General features: G+C 39.1%; 1 protein-coding gene across 8 annotated transcripts in view; it reads right to left on the bottom strand.

The window, feature by feature from the left end:
• Nucleotides 1-1,357: 1,357 nt before the first annotated feature.
• The window catches only part of mctp1a (multiple C2 domains, transmembrane 1a), a 205,849-nt gene continuing 191,148 nt past the window's right edge, over nt 1,358-16,058 (bottom strand). For all 8 annotated transcript variants that reach the window (XM_089130115.1, XM_089130118.1, XM_039662314.2 and 5 more), the window contains one exon: nt 1,358-6,181. In XM_089130115.1, coding sequence (XP_088986241.1) covers nt 6,110-6,181 — 72 coding nt within the window. In that variant the 3' untranslated portion in view covers nt 1,358-6,109. The remainder of the gene's footprint in view (nt 6,182-16,058) is intronic.

Raw genomic sequence — 16,058 nt, 5'->3', positions numbered from 1 at the left:
GTTCACATGCATGCTTGACACTTGGGTGTTTTTTTTTTTCTTTCTCCCCCTCTATCTGGTCCATCTCATTCACTTTACTATAAATTACAAAAAAAAAACCTTATATATATATATAATATAAACTAAACTTATATTTTTTTAAACTTATATATATATATATATATATATATATATATATATATATATTACAGCCCATAAGACAACTCCGCAATACACCTCATTGCCACTGTTCCAAATGAACAAACTTAACTCTAGTTGAAGGAGCCCAGCCTACAAGATGACATCTCCCAGATCTCTGATCCAGGATGATGGAGGGAACACATGTGTGTACCATGTGGGGTTAATAATCAATCCCTTCCAAACAACTGATTCTAGTACAAAAGCAAGAAATCTACCAAAGCCATCCATGAGGAATGAGCCGTTTCCTGATCATGCCCTTTTCAACTACAATCCAAGCGAGTCTCCTGGAGGTGACCAGGGATCACGGCGGTCGGGTTTGGGATTAGAAACCAAGACTCTGCGGATGGTCTGAGTCTGACAGGCCAAGAGCGATGGAGGATGCCGAGGTTAATAAATAACAAGCTCAAGTGTTCTTGCTTTCAGCGTGGCCATGATTATTAGCGTCTGGCAGCGCGGCCGTTTGTACTGGATCACGCCGTGTGATGCTACGGTGTCATATTGAATAACAGCAGGGATCAGACAGGGAAGAAACATCCAGACTAACAAATGATCTGGGGCCACAGAGGCTGAGAGCACAGGGGAGCCCCCTTTGGCCCCTGTGGAGGAACACACTGTTCTTCCATCACTCTGAGAGTGTGTGAAGAGTGCTTACATCATGAGGTGTTCAGAAGGGAAACTTGGCTTATGGTGAAAGCCTTGAAATATAGCAGCACTGGTGAAGGTGTAAGAAATGAATGACTCTTGTGTTTGCAAGATGAAAAAGCTTGTACATACCAGTGTGTTTGTATATAAAAGACCCACAACTAAGAGCTGATCTAGAGAGGAGGCCTTGTGCTTTCGGTATGCAAACACGATCACTTTTCAAAGTACTAAAAAGTTCTTTGAATGTGTGACTTGCATCTGAATTAATATATTGTCGTACAAAAAACGAAACCTTTTTTTTTTTTTTTTTTGCCGTTAATTGAAATAAGTCTAAAATGTACATTTTGAGATGAAAAGCTAAGCTTAAAAAAATACTAAAACTGAAATAAAATTTGAAGCTAATTATATATATATATATATATATATATATATATATAACTACTAAAAAAGAAATGATACATTTAGAAATTAAAAAATAAAAGCTAATTCAAAATATGAATCAATACTGTATACTAAAATAGCAATGTACACATGCTTGTTTACATGCTTAGAGAATATTTTTTTTATTGATGAAAGCAAGCAATATACATATTTAAGAAACAAAACTTCTTTAAAAGTAATAGACATACATTATTGTAATTATTCATTGTCCATTCATTATAATTTTTCATTTTCAATATTGTCCATATTTTAGTTTCAATTTTGTCAATTCTGCCAACTGTTTCAGCCAGTCACAGGGAGCAGTATGACATCACAGGCAACAGGTTTTAAATCTCCACACAGACACACATTACAATTTCATAAACATTTGACCACATATATTCAGTTTCTTTTACAAGAATATTTACAACAAAAAAAGATTTCTTTCAAATAAATAATTTAAAAAATCTGGTATAAATGAAAGTGCCTTTATCCTTTTTTTCACTTAATTGATATGTTACATTCTACATAGTTATCTCTCTGTATATAGTTCTATATATATAGGCATGTTAGTATTTTCACACACACACACACACACACACACACACACACACACACACACACACACACAAATGTTTTTAAGCTAGTTATTTATATCTTTTGCTGTAGTGTGTCAGTAGGAAATATCAGTTTACATTTGCAAACATTTTTTTTTCCATTAATTGTAATAATCCAGTGAGATTTTTGTGTGCACAAGGAGTCTGAAAACAGCTTGTATGATCCACAGAGATCTGCGGTCTCATTTATAAAGAGTGCGTACGCACAAAACGGGGCTGGAAACGTACGTATGCCAGTTTCCATGCAAAGGTTGTGATCTAGAAAAAACAAACTTGACGGGAAAACGTGCGCACCTTTAAGCAAACTTTGAGCCGTGCGTACGCACATTCTGGTGAGCTGGAGTTAAATGTCTTTTTGGTCACTTACTCACTTTTAGACTGAAAATGTATAGGCTACAGAAAGATAATAGAGTACAAATGTAATTTCACTCACCAAGCCTATCACTTTAGCCAATATCCATCCCTTCTCAAGTGTCCGCGCAGCAAGCGCGTTGGGCCATTTAGTGAAACTGACGCACATATGACGCACTAAACGGCAGATTAAGTAAATCTTCATGTAAATCTTCATGAGTCCTGCACAGTGCATGTTCTCAATAACAGTTTAAATAAATGAATGATTTAAACGATGTTTTACTTCTGATTTAAACATTTAGATTAAATATGCCATTCTCATTAATGGAGTTAAACACTTAAACTACATGAAATCATTACTAAGTTACAAAAATAATTTTATATTCAATAAATAGAAATATATATTTGTTGTGGATGCAATGCTTTTGAACACTTTCCCTCTGGCATGCTGTGTTTTAATGTTTAACTAGAGATAATTGCTAATCATCATAATAGCAGATTGTCTGAGAAAATAGTTCCATACAAATAATGCAAAACCATGTCTATCTGTTTCCATTAAAAATATAAATTAATTAAAAAATATTATTTGGCCAGTGGAAACGATTGAGAAAATCTTTCTCTGAAATGTTTTTACGCTATTTGATTTATTCATTCAAAAAACAAGGCAATGACATAGGCTACTAAAAAAAAAAAAAAAAAATTGTGACACGGCATATCTGTATTTCATATTTTCCTAATGTCTTGTACCTTAACATGGTATCACGTGGATGAATAATCACATGCAAATGATATGCAAATGAGGATATGCATATTTAAACTAGGCATTATGAGCTCCATATATGGTTTTTCGGGGAGGAGACGCATGTGCGCACAATCTTCGGCTGCGCAGGTTCTGGCGTACAAACGGTTTTATAAATCTGAATGTTTTTTGGCGTACGCCATTTTTGGCTTTCGGGCGCACATACACTTTTATTAAGGATCCTACGCACAGTTTTATAAATGAGGCCCCTGATCTCACGATCATCGAGTCTGGCTGTGATTTACATGAAAAAACTGAAAAAAAAAAAACAGACAGATGAAATCCAGAAGAACTGCAGTAATGTCTCTAAGATGCTTGAAGAAACCGACCTGCAAAGCTACCTCAAAAACTATGTGCCAGTGTATTTAGGACAAAAAGTCTTTTAAACGCAAAGCGTGTTCACACCAAATATTGATTTGATTTAGTGAAATAGATGTTATTTATCAATTAACTTCTATTATGACATTATTTTTCAAAGCATTCTTAATTTACAGCATTTTTACATAAGTGCCCAAGGCCCTGTTTACACGAGAACGATTCCGGGTGAAAACGTAAAAATATTTTTTCGGATGTGCCTTTCGTTTACACGGCGATGGCATTTTTGGGGCTTGAAAACGCAAAAAAAAAAAAATTGGAAATCATAAAAACGCTACACCGTTGCGTTCCCGTCTAAATGGCAAAAACGCAATTCTGCTCACGGTGGCTCTTGTCGCGTACGCGTTTACGTCACAGGCATGTGCCAGTACAGGAAAATAACGACAAACATGTCGGATTATTTCCATATGTCGGACCTTCAAGTTGCCCTAGCAGCTCTGATTAACATACAAGAGTCTTTTCTGCAGTTGTACAAAATGTTCTCACATAGTATTACTGATCAGAGAAGGCGCATTGAAGGTTGTACGCAGGCGCGCGGACTTGGTGGTGTTGTGTGACAGTGCTCAACATCGCCACCTGGAGGGCATACTACATCGAAATTTACACACTTTAGCGTCACCATATACACACAGATTTCCCAACCATTACGCTCGTCTAGACGCAGAATAAAAAGTGAAAACGCAGATCGTTTCCGTGTAAACATAGCCTAAAACGTCACGGTACTATCTAGCTTTGGAGGTCGGTTTATAATTCAAGCATCTTGAAGACGTTGCCAAATTTCTTCTGGATTTAGCCTGTCTCATTTTTTTTCCGATTCGTCACGTAATCACAGACAAACTCGATGATGTTGCCAGACTCCTCCATACAAAAATCTCACTAGATTATTACAATTAATGAAAAAAAATGAATGTTTGGAAATCTAAACTGATATTTCCTTCTGACACACTACAGCAAAATATTAAAATAACTTAAAACGTATTTTTTGTTTGTTTGTGAAAATACTAACATGCCTTAGACTTTTGCACAGTACTGTATATATCATTTCCAAAAAAAGATCCACTTTGGTGTGCTTGCAAACACAGCATGTGCACTTTTACAAAACAGAAAGCTTTTGGGATGCAAAATCCATTCACAATAAACCCATTGATCAACTCCAATCAACACGTACAGTTCACAGAAACACATTCAGGCCTAGAAAACTATCCTTTCTGCCTTTTTAAGACGCGAGTCACTGATGTACGGTGCGTGTCTTGCCCAGTGGGGATTGTGTTGTCTTTGTAATGGAATTCCCTCCAACAAATCAATGGTGTTTCCATATGATAGATGCGATATGGCAAATGAGAAGTCAGTAGGGAGCCAAAGGGATGAGGCTAGTGTCCTTTCTGATGTAGCCTGTGCTGTGATCTTTTCATCGCTCGCTACGCGGAGGTCCCTCAAGAGCACCCCGCGGACCCGTCCGTGACCTCCCTCGCAAGCGGATGGATGAAGGAGAGGAAATGACAGAGGGGAATGACAGGAGGAGTACCGAAAAAGCAGCCCGCGTCGTCCTCTTTCTCCACAGCGCCGTCAGTAAACCTCTGCCCTCCAGTACCCCCCCCCCGAGGCCCTAAAGCAGCCTGTCACACGCTATCGACTTCTTGTCAAGCAGCCAATCCACAGCAATGAAAACACACAGACACTCGCCCTTCAAGTTCAAGATTTTTTCCAAAAAATTCTGATTTTTTTTTTCTCTGTAAAACAAACATGCTCAGCCTTGAGTTGAAGATCAAAGTTTGAGTGGCCGCAGGAGGTCGGGCGGACGGGACGGGGTGGCTGATGGCTGCAGGCGCGGTGGCAGAGTTGACAGAGGAAGTTGCTTTCAAATGAGAACGTGCCTCCCTCTCTCTCTCCACTCGGTCACCATTCTCTGGCCCAGACTGACATCTTTATTAGCGTAGTGGCACTGCGTCGCGTTCTGGGAGCAAAGGATGATGCAAGGGTACGTAAACTCAAACCCCCATACGAGGACAAGGCTAACGCTGACACTGCCATCGCTACTATTGGTCAAAGGAGGTTTACAATAAACAATCCCAGCATGCATCATTCATACCGTTAAAAGAACATGAAAATGAAGTAAAGATACCGCAAACCTCACTGGAATGGCTTTTCTTTTTTTTTTTTTTTGTTGTCTCCATGAGCACTTTAGTTACAGCCATAAATCGGACCATAACAGGCTCAGCTGTCGACTCTGATAACTGCTGCTCGACAGCTGAGGATAGCTTTAGATATGGCAGTTACTGCGGCGTGCAAATTGTAGGGTGCAAACTGCAACTTAACCACCGTCGTTTTCCCTTCTGTAGAGGCGAGGTGTGTCGGCACAGGTGGGCGTATTATCAGCTGATCCTGCTATTTGTGGTTAGAACGGCTCCCTTTGCTGCCGTGAAAGGACACCTTGGCTTTTAGAGCTGTCTGGCCGGTGGCTAGAGCTGACAAATAACCCAGACTGTTTGACTCTAAAAGGGGTCAAGAGCTTTTGCCGCTCTTCTCGCCACAAAAAAATAAACTCAAAAAAGGACGGATGGTAATTAACAATGGTCCAGTTTCCACTCTGCCTGCGCTCTTTAAGTCTCCACACCGCAGCTAAAACGGAGAAAAAAAGTGAGGAAGAAAGACAGAAAGAGGCTGGTTGCCGGTCAGTCCTCTCATTTTCCTTGGCGTTGGGAGAGCATCCGTTCGAGGAGACGTGCTATCCAAGGTTATTTTTCTTTCTTTTGTTTGGGCTGGGACTGGGGTCCACTTTCAGCTCTCGGTACTGCACCTGTTAAAACACACACAAGCACAACACACATGGTCAGGTGGGGGTAGTGGTGAGGATGAGAAGCTTGAATGATGTGGCGGTGGAGAGCAGAGCTGTGCTGTCACACAGAAGCCCACAAGTTAACCAGTTACTTACATTTGCATCCTCACATTCACATATGACTTAAAGGATTAGTTCACTTTTAAAAAAAATTTGCTGATAATTTACTCACCCCCATGTCATCCAAGATGTCCGTGTCTTTCTTTCCTCAGTCGAAAAGAAATTAAGGTTTTTGATGAAAACATTCCAGGATTTTTCTCCATATAATGGACTTACATGGGAACCAGGTCCAACCGAGGTCCAAACAACAGTTAATAACAGTTTCAGATGCAGCTTCAAACGACACCAGACGATGAATAAGGGTCTTATCATGCGAAACAATCGGTTATTTCAAAGCTTATTCCAAAAATGTAACTTTTCTAAGGACAAATGCTAGCCTTTCTCCATTCTGTGAGGCGCGTTTGCAACGTCACGTAATGCGTAATTACGTTCAAAAGGTCACGGGCGACGTAGCCAGAAGTACAGAGTCAGAGTGTTTACAAGTTGAACGCATAGGTTGAACGTGAAAACTAACTCAAACGCCATTTACAAAAAAGGAATTAAAAGGTAACAACGATGTCGGACGATTTTGATTCTGTACTTCCGGCTACGTCGCCCGTGACCTTTTGAACGTGACGTTGCAAACGCGCCTCACAGTATATTACAAGGCTAGCATTTGTCCTTAGAAAAGTTACATTTTTGGAATAAGCTTTGAAATAACTGATCGTTTCGCATGATAAGACCCATATTCATCGTCTGGTGTCGTTTAAAGACGTTTGAAGCTGCATCTGAAACTGTTATTAACTGTTGTTTGGACCTCGGTTGGACCTGGTTCCCATGGAAGTCCATTATAAGGAGAAAAATCTTTGAATGTTTTCATCAAAAACCTTACTTTCTTTTTTTTTTGACTGAGGAAAGAAAGACATGGACATCTTGGATGACATGGGGGTGAGTAAATTATCAGCAAAAGTTTTTTCAAAAGTGAACTAATCCTTTAAGACACTGTATTGGTTATAATTTAGACAGATCACTTGTTAGGGATGATCCCAGAATTGGCTATTGCACAAGCTCTGAAAAAAATATATTACTATATATTGGGATTTTTTTTTTCTCATTAAGTTTGGGGTTAGGATTTATTTATTTATTTTTTATTTTGTTTTAAATATTCTGAAATGATGCATTAAATTGTGCAAAGGTGAGAACTTGTATAATGTATAAAAATGTGCATATGAAATAAATGCTGTTCTTTTGAACTTTCTATTCATTAAAGAATACTGAAAAAAGCATCACGGTTTACACAAAAGTATTAAGCACCACACATTGAAAATGTATCAGTGTTAAAAACAGTTTAGATGCAGCAAATCTGCATATGAGAATGATTTCTGAAGGATCATGTGACACTGAAGATTGGAGTAATGATTCTGCAAATTCAGCTTAATCAAGCTATGTTAATTTGCAATAATATTGTGCAATTTTACAATTTTATTGATTTTTTTCTCAAATAAATTCAGCCTTGGTGAGCATAAGGAACTTTTTAAATAAACATTTACATGTTACCAACCCTAAACTTTTAAACTATATTGTGAATTGATGGTCTAAAAGAGAGAAAAAAATTCCTTTAAGTTTATAAATTTGTACTATTTTGTGTACTTGCTATCATTAAATTATAATTATGGATATATTGGTGTGTACAGTAGTGTATTTCATTCAGTCTTTAAAGTTTAACTAAGAGTTGCAACCAATCAAAATTATTCAACCCCCATTACAAATCAGGTTTATTGGCAAAATTTACAGACTTTCAGCTGTTTGCAATAAACAACTCAAACAAAAATAGGCCTAATTAAATTAGCTTAACAAATGTTTCAAGTAGTTTCCCCAAATTCAACTGAAAATGCAACTTTTAATGACTCACGCAGTCTCAAAATTATTCAACCCCCTAAATAGAATCCAGCACCAATCTGCAAAACAGCTGTTGTCTCAAGCACACCTGATGTAACTAAGGGCTTCATTAGTTGCACCAGGTGTGCTTGAGCTAGAACACATGTCACGTTTGACTGCATGTTAGAAATGTATCTAATTCAAAAGAATTGTCCAAAAAGTAAAGAGAAGATATCATCGCCGTTAACCCCCTGAGCCCGACGGCATCGTCGACGATGCCAGACGTCACCTCCGATTAATGTTTACATAACTCGATGACAGATTTATCGATTTTCTTACCGTTTTTTCCAGCAGAAAGCTAACGAGCTAGCCATCACGGGGGTGTCTTTGGTGTCTTTCTAGCCTTTACAGAAGGTTTTCTATCCAGCCTGGAACTTGTGCTTCCTTTCAGAGGTTTTCAGCAATAAATCCAAACGCTTTATGTCAAACTTTGATCATCTTGAAGTCCATAATTCATAAATATTCGGTCATTTTTGCCGCTAGCTCGATGCTAGCGGCCATTCTGGATATCACGTGATGTTTTCACGTGATGGTTTTTGACCAATTACAGGCTGATCCGTCATAAACATTGGTGTGCGTCGTTACGCATGAACCAAGCGCTGATAAAGTGGAGAGAGATAGAGACGCACGGAGACGCGCGATTCACAGAGAAACACAGCGAAATGGACGTAAATAAAGCGCTTGTCTATTTTGGTGCCTTGCAGGAAAATGGATTTTCAGGAAAACAGAGCTTTTTGACAGATGAGGAACTAGATTACCAGGATAGACCCAGCTGAAGTGCCATTTATTTATTTACTGTAAAAAGGTATTTTAGTAGTATAAATGTATTATAAAAGAATAAAAAGAACATAATAAATAAAAGAATAAATAAAATAGAAATGCAAAACCTGTGATGTGGCCCTCTGTGTGATTGCTGATAGGTACTGTTTTGAGGCTTGGCACCAGTGAATTTCATGAGGCCCCAAACGCCTGGACTTCTTTTGGAAAAATGTCAATAGTTTTGGTTCTGTACAAGTTATAATGTTTATTCCTGTGCTCCAGGACTCCAAAGACATGAACAAACTATTTTCCAGAGGAAAATTGCTTAGCTTTAATTTATTTGTGTGTGATTTCAATAAATATTTGAGTGATTCCATTTCCGATTTATTTTTTCATTTGTCTTTATGGTCCCATAACTTATTTTACATTCAGGTGACATCAATGTAACACAAATATGCTGAAAGTTCAATTTGTCTTGAAAAAAAAAGAGGTGTGTCAATTATCTGTGCACCAAAGGGTTGATGTTTTACAAGCTTTTTTAGTAAATGACACCAGACGGAAAATTTATTGTAAAAATACCCTTAGGTCTCAGGGGGTCAACAAACAAGGATCAGTATACAAGAAGATAGTGAAGGCACTAAATGTTCCAAGAGACACTGTAGAAAGTTTACAAATTCAAAGTTCAACCTGTTTTCTAAGAAGGCAAGTTCAGAAAAAACCCTTGAGTGACTGCAAAAGACCTGCTGCAAGAATCTACACAGAAAGGTGGATACTAAACGCATGCCAGAACTGCACCACTACTGACCCAAAAGCATGAGAAAAGTTGGCTCCAATTTGCTCAAAAGTATACAAATAAGGATTCTGTTCTGTGGAGCGATAAAACAAAACTGGAACTTTTCGGCCCTATGGATCAGCTTTATGTCTGGAGAAGAAGAATGAAGCATGTGCTGAAAAGAGCACTTGTCTAAACTTTAGACACTAGTGTCTAAAGTTAAGCATGGTGGTGCTCAGTGATGCTCTGGGGCTGATTTGCATCCTTTAGCACTGGAAAACTGCAGCGTGTGGAAGGCAAGATGGATTCATTGAAGTATTAGGAAATCTTAGGAGAAAATATCATGCCGTCAGTGAGGAAGCTGAAGCTTGGCGTCATTGGGCCTTCTAACAAGACAATGATCCCAACCATTCCTCATATTCCAGATTCTACAGTGGCCATCACAGTCAACTGACTTGAACCCTATAGAAAATCTCTGGTGGGATTTGAAGACGGCGGTTGCAGCACGCAAAACCCAAGAAGATTACTGAACTGGAGGTCATTGACTCATGAGGAATTGGCTAAGATTTCTGCCAGAAGCTGGTGTCTGGTTATACATCTAGTTTGCAGAAGGTCATTACAATAAAAGGGTGTTCTACTAAGTACTAACGATGCTTGCCATGAGTCATTAAAAGTTGCATTTTCAGTTGAATTTGGGGAAACCACTTGAAACATTTGTTGTGTTGATCTATTTCAATTACTAAACGTCTGCACATTTTGCCAATAAACCTGATTTGCAATGGGGGTTGAATAATTTTGATTACAACTGTGCATAGCTGCCTATCTTGGTGAGGAAGCTCACTGGGTTTTGGAACAGAGCAGGAAGGGAAGATATACCAGCTCAACATTCACAGGGTTGTCACCATAGCAAGACAGAGCAAAAACAGACAGATCACTGGTTTTCCCTCAGATCTGGCCCTCAAACTGACTGACGTCATTCCCTAAGAAATGTGGTTCATGTACTGCCAACTCAACAGAAACATCAGTCACCACCTACACTGTGGAGTGTGTCCATCTCACAGCCATCCATCTTGAAGCTGTGAGACTGGGTTTGCCTGTGCCACATACAAACTCAGCATCAGAATCTGAATGTGATCCAAAAATGACTTTTCTCTTAACCGATTTTCATCAAGACACAAAATTAAAATGTACTGTAAGTATGAAACACGGAAAACATCAAATTAATTGACCAAATAATTTCACAATAAATTACAGTAAGAAAACAAGTTTTTTCTTAAAACAATGAAAATGATCTGATTGACTGATTCATCCATCTATCCCCCAAAGGGGTAATTGAATTGTCGTAGCAGCAACATACTATGAATAAAATACAATATATTAATTGAAGTAAAAAACAACACCCACAACAAGCACAACATATAGTTTAGTTTAATATAGTTTAGATCCTTTATTTTCCACAAGTGGAAATTTGTCTTTGGCTCCACTATACACCACACACAAGGACACCAACACAACATAACAATATATATATGAAGAGTTCAGATGCAAAAGCCTCTAAATGCCATTTGAAATGTTCTTCTTTAATGATGATTTTTATCAAAATTGTATATTTAAGTTCAGTAATTTCACTTAAATAACAATTAATTATCATTGCCATTTAAGTGAAATCACTGAACTTAAATATACAAGCTTGATAAAAATGATCATTCTAGAAGAAAATTTCAAATGGCACTTAGAGGCTTTTGCATCTGAACTCTTCATATATATATATATATATATATATATAATATAAAACAATAACATTCCCATATGTACATATACAACCTATGCATATTGTACATACCCACCCCTGATAATATTCATATCTTCTCAAAATTTAAAACTCTAATGGTAGTTGGCACAAATGACACCTGGTACACATTTTTACTTGCCCAAAGTTGCCTGAAACATCCCCTTGATGGTAACAATATCAGACACAAAATAGCACAAGTCTTGATCACATTTGATTTGATTAAACAATCTCACAGCAGTTGGCAGAAAAGACCTTCTGTATCTCTCTTTAGAGCAATGTGGTAGATAAGTCTGTTGCTAAATGAACTACACATGGAGGGGGTGAGATTTATACTTCATGATAGAGGACAGTTTCCCTACCATCCTTTCTTGCCCAATTTTATCAACAGAGGGCAAACAGCCCATAACTGAGCTCAACTTCCTAATCAGTTTAAGTCAAGTCTGTTTTTGTCCCTCACAGAAATCCTCCCACCCTAGCATATCACAGTCATAGAAAGTCCTTAAAGGATAACTAAACCTCTGGTCAGAGCCTGACTCCACCCACTGGCAATATTTGAAAAATGCTGGAAAAGTGGGCAGAGCCCAGCGGAGAGGGGCGTGCACCTGAGACGCATCTCTTTGTATGGAACTTGCCTACGTCACCAACAACCGCTGTGTCACGTACCACCGCAAACATCCAATAGGAAAATTCAACTGCAGTAGCCACCGTTCAACCTGAAGAGGGCAGCACTAAGACGTTTTTACACCATATATTGTAGACATAGAACACTTTATAAACAAATGCCAAAAAAGTTACTCGAATCAATGACTGGTATTAATAAAGATCCATTCTTACAGATCATTAACTGTCCCAAGACGTTATATAACTGACGTTTTGGGACGTCTTTTGACCATACGTCAATATTCGCCTTTTTAGGGCCCCCTTAAACGTCAGTAGATGAGGTTATGGGATCCTAACTCTACCCCATACCTAAACCCTAAACCTAACCCGTCACCTAACTGACGTTAAAGGTAAAGCGTCAGTTGTATGACGGCCCGGGATCGCCATCTACCGACGTTTAAGGGGGCCCTAAAAAGGCGGATATTGACGTATGGTCAAAATACGCCCCAAGACGTCAGTTATATGACTTTTTGGGATGAGACTGTGTTACAATACTCAACACACCACAAAAGCGCTCAAACGTCTCAACAAGTGAATACGACTTGACCCTCTTTATTCAAGTAATTCTTGTGATCACAACTTATTATGTTAGTAGACACCCAGATTATCTGTAAGATAACTCTCTCTGGTTTTACTTGGATTGAGTTCAAGGCTATTCAGCTTCCATCATTTAACAAAGTTCATAATCAGATTGATAGATGCAATTCATCAGATTCATTCATCAGCACATTGCTGAATTAATTAAATTAAAATCTGTAATTAAGTCAATTAAAGTCAGCCTAAAAAAAACCCACTTATTTTAACCTGCGTTGACAATAGGGTCCACACAGTAGCTGCAGCTAGAGCATTTCTGGAGGATTTTAGAGCGGCCTGGCATTCGTCTTCTTCAAAGCACGCTTTAAATTGCAGCCTAACGGGGTCATTATTTACGTATTCACTTTAAACACATCAGGGTCGCGTCTGACTTCAGAAGCCTCCCTTGAACTGCGTGTAAACAAAAGTTTGTGTGTCAAGGTGAGGCGATGAAGATCGACATTAGTGAATCTAGTGGAAGAAAAGAAACGAAGGCAAACAACAATAAAGGCTCAATCAAAAATAGCGCTATAAAGAGCGTGTGGCACGTCAGAGGCTCTATTACACTTAACTGCTGACAGTTATGCCATCCTGTATGGTGCAACAAGCACTGCAGCTTTAATGACAGAGAGCTGTCCCACCCAAGATAACACGCCACACTAGTTAAGAGTCAAACCAGCACGCGGAGAAAGTAAAAAAAAGGGAACAATACAAAGAAAATAACTTTAGTAGTTGGAATGAGGGTGGTTAAAGTGACTATGGTGAGATAGAAATTTGGAGCAAGTGCAGAGCACAAAGAGAACAACCGTGGAGACGATGGGTAAAGACCTTGCGCTGCTCAAAGGCTGCTCCACCCTCGCTCTGCTCCCCCATGTTGACAGTTGCACTACAAAACACACTTTGAAGTACGCTCTTGTGGAGGGGGCGCCACACACGCGAGCGCTTCGTTTAGCGGTGTCAGGCGCCGTCCCGGGACCTGCCGCAGCCGAGTGCGCAATGCCGTCCCGCCGCCAAGCGTGGATCGGGGTTTGAAGCCACATGGGCGACAGGCAAATATAAATAAGTAAATAAAAGCTGAACATTTTTAATGATACTATGCTATGCTGTTTATAGAAAAGGAGAAAAATCTCACCTGCTTCATCTCTAGTGACACCTAACCTTGCATTAGGGGCATTAAATGCTCCTCTAGAAGAGAAAAAAGGGGCTCAGAGACGCCCACAGACAAGCTCTCATCCATAGGGGAGAAAAAAGAAATTGTTTGGAGGTGAAAAGAGAGGGAAAAGGCACTGAGGAAAGTTTCTCCTAACTTTTTTTATTTTCCTATGGTAAGGTGCATGCTAATTGCTTATTTAAACTCTAAATAGAAACCCCTGGTGCAGCAAAGACAGGCCTTTGATACAGTATGCACGACTGAGGAAAGTTTCAGCACCTACACAACCAACAGGACGTGCTCTCTCCTCAGATACAGGAAACGTAATGGGGACTGCTGTGGGAGGCATCACAAAAATGCCAAAGGCTTAACTTATAAATATTAAATAGGGGGTGCACACATAATTGAACATGGCAATTGACTGTTTTGATAAATGAGTGATATTGGTATGGATATCTGATCTCATTACAAGCAGTTCACTTTCAAGGTCATCAAATCCATGACCTTGACATTGCTAGTGTCTCTACTATTTGAGCCACAGGAATGATACTCTAAATAGGAAACTAAAACTGCCAGTAAGTAGTGGTAAATGTCTAAAAGAGTATGTCATTAACTCATTCATTCGATTCGTTCAAATATCTGATACATTCAGGAATGAAGTAAATGGGTGTGTTCAACTTAGAGCAGCACTGCACTATATCACTATGTCACAATACATTACGTTTTTATTTATTGAACTTGTATTAAATCAATATCACATTCACACTTGTGCTGTTTGGGATGAAAACAGCACTTGCGATATTGCGCTAATTACCCTTGTGAATTACTTTTGTGATATATCATATAGACCTATATATGAGACAAAAACCCATACAGGAACATTTTGGCCCTAATATCTTGAATTTTAGGGGCATTCTAACTGCCTTTTATAGGCTACATCCTACAGAGTTGTTGTACTGCTTCATGTAAGATGAACTACATAGGTCTGGGACAGCCTAGGACAGGTACATTGAATGTGTTAAATCATTTCAACGCGTTATTTTTCAATAACTATTTGAATAATTAAATGAATGCATTAAATCAACAGCCCTCTGTGTCTGTATAATATAGACTCACCTAAAGGATTATTAGGAACACCATACTAATACTGTGTTTGACCCCCTTTCGCCTTCAGAACTGCCTTAATTCTAAGTTTCATTGATTCAACAAGGTGTTGAAAGCATTCTTTAGAAATTTTGGCCCCTATATTGATAGGATAGCATCTTGCAGTTGATGAAGATTTGTGGGATGCATATCCAGGGCACAGATCTCCCGTTCCACCACATCCAAAATATGCTCTAGTGGGTTGAGATCTGGTGACTGTCGAGGCCATTTTAGTACAGTGAACTCATTGTCATGTTCAGGAAACCAATTTGAAATGATTCGAGCTTTGTGACATGATGCATTATCCTGCTGGAAGTAGCCATCAGAGGATGGGTACATGATGGCCATAAAGAAATGGACATGGTCAGAAACAATGCTCAGGTAGGCCATGGCATTTAAACGATGCCCAATTGGCACTAAGGGGCCTAAAGTGTGCCAAGAAAACATCCCCCACACCATTACACCACCACCACCAGCCTGCACAGTGGTAACAAGGCATGATGGGTCCATGTTTTCATCCAGTTTACGCCAAATTCTGACTTTACGATCTGAATGTCTCAACAGAAATTGAGACTCATCAGACCAGGCAACATGTTTCCAGTCTTCAACTGTCCAATTTTGGTGAGCTCTTGCTAATTGTAGCCTCTTTTTCTTATTTGAAGTGGAGATGAGTGGTACCCGGTGGGGTCTTCTGCTGTTGTAGCCCATCCGCCTCAAGGTTGTGCGTGTTGTGGCTTCACAAATGCTTTGCTGCTTACCTCGGTTGTAACAAGTGGTTATTTCAGTCAAAGTTGCAATCAGCTTGAAAAAGTCGGCCCATTCTCCTCTGACCTCTAGCATCAACAAGGCATTTTCGCCCACAGGACTGCCACATACTGGATGTTTTTCCCTTTTCACACCATTCTTTGTAAACCCTAGAAATGGTTGTGCGTGAAAATCCCAGTAACTGAGCAGATTGTGAAATACTTAGACCGGCCCGTCTGGCACCAACAACCATGCCACGCTCAAAATT

The sequence above is a fragment of the Pimephales promelas genome, chromosome 4 (assembly GCF_988280905.1).
Source record: "Pimephales promelas chromosome 4, fPimPro1.hap1.1, whole genome shotgun sequence".
Classification (NCBI taxonomy): domain Eukaryota; kingdom Metazoa; phylum Chordata; class Actinopteri; order Cypriniformes; family Leuciscidae; genus Pimephales; species Pimephales promelas.
Note: the sequence above shows the minus strand (reverse complement) of the source record. Positions and strands in the feature narration are given on the sequence as shown.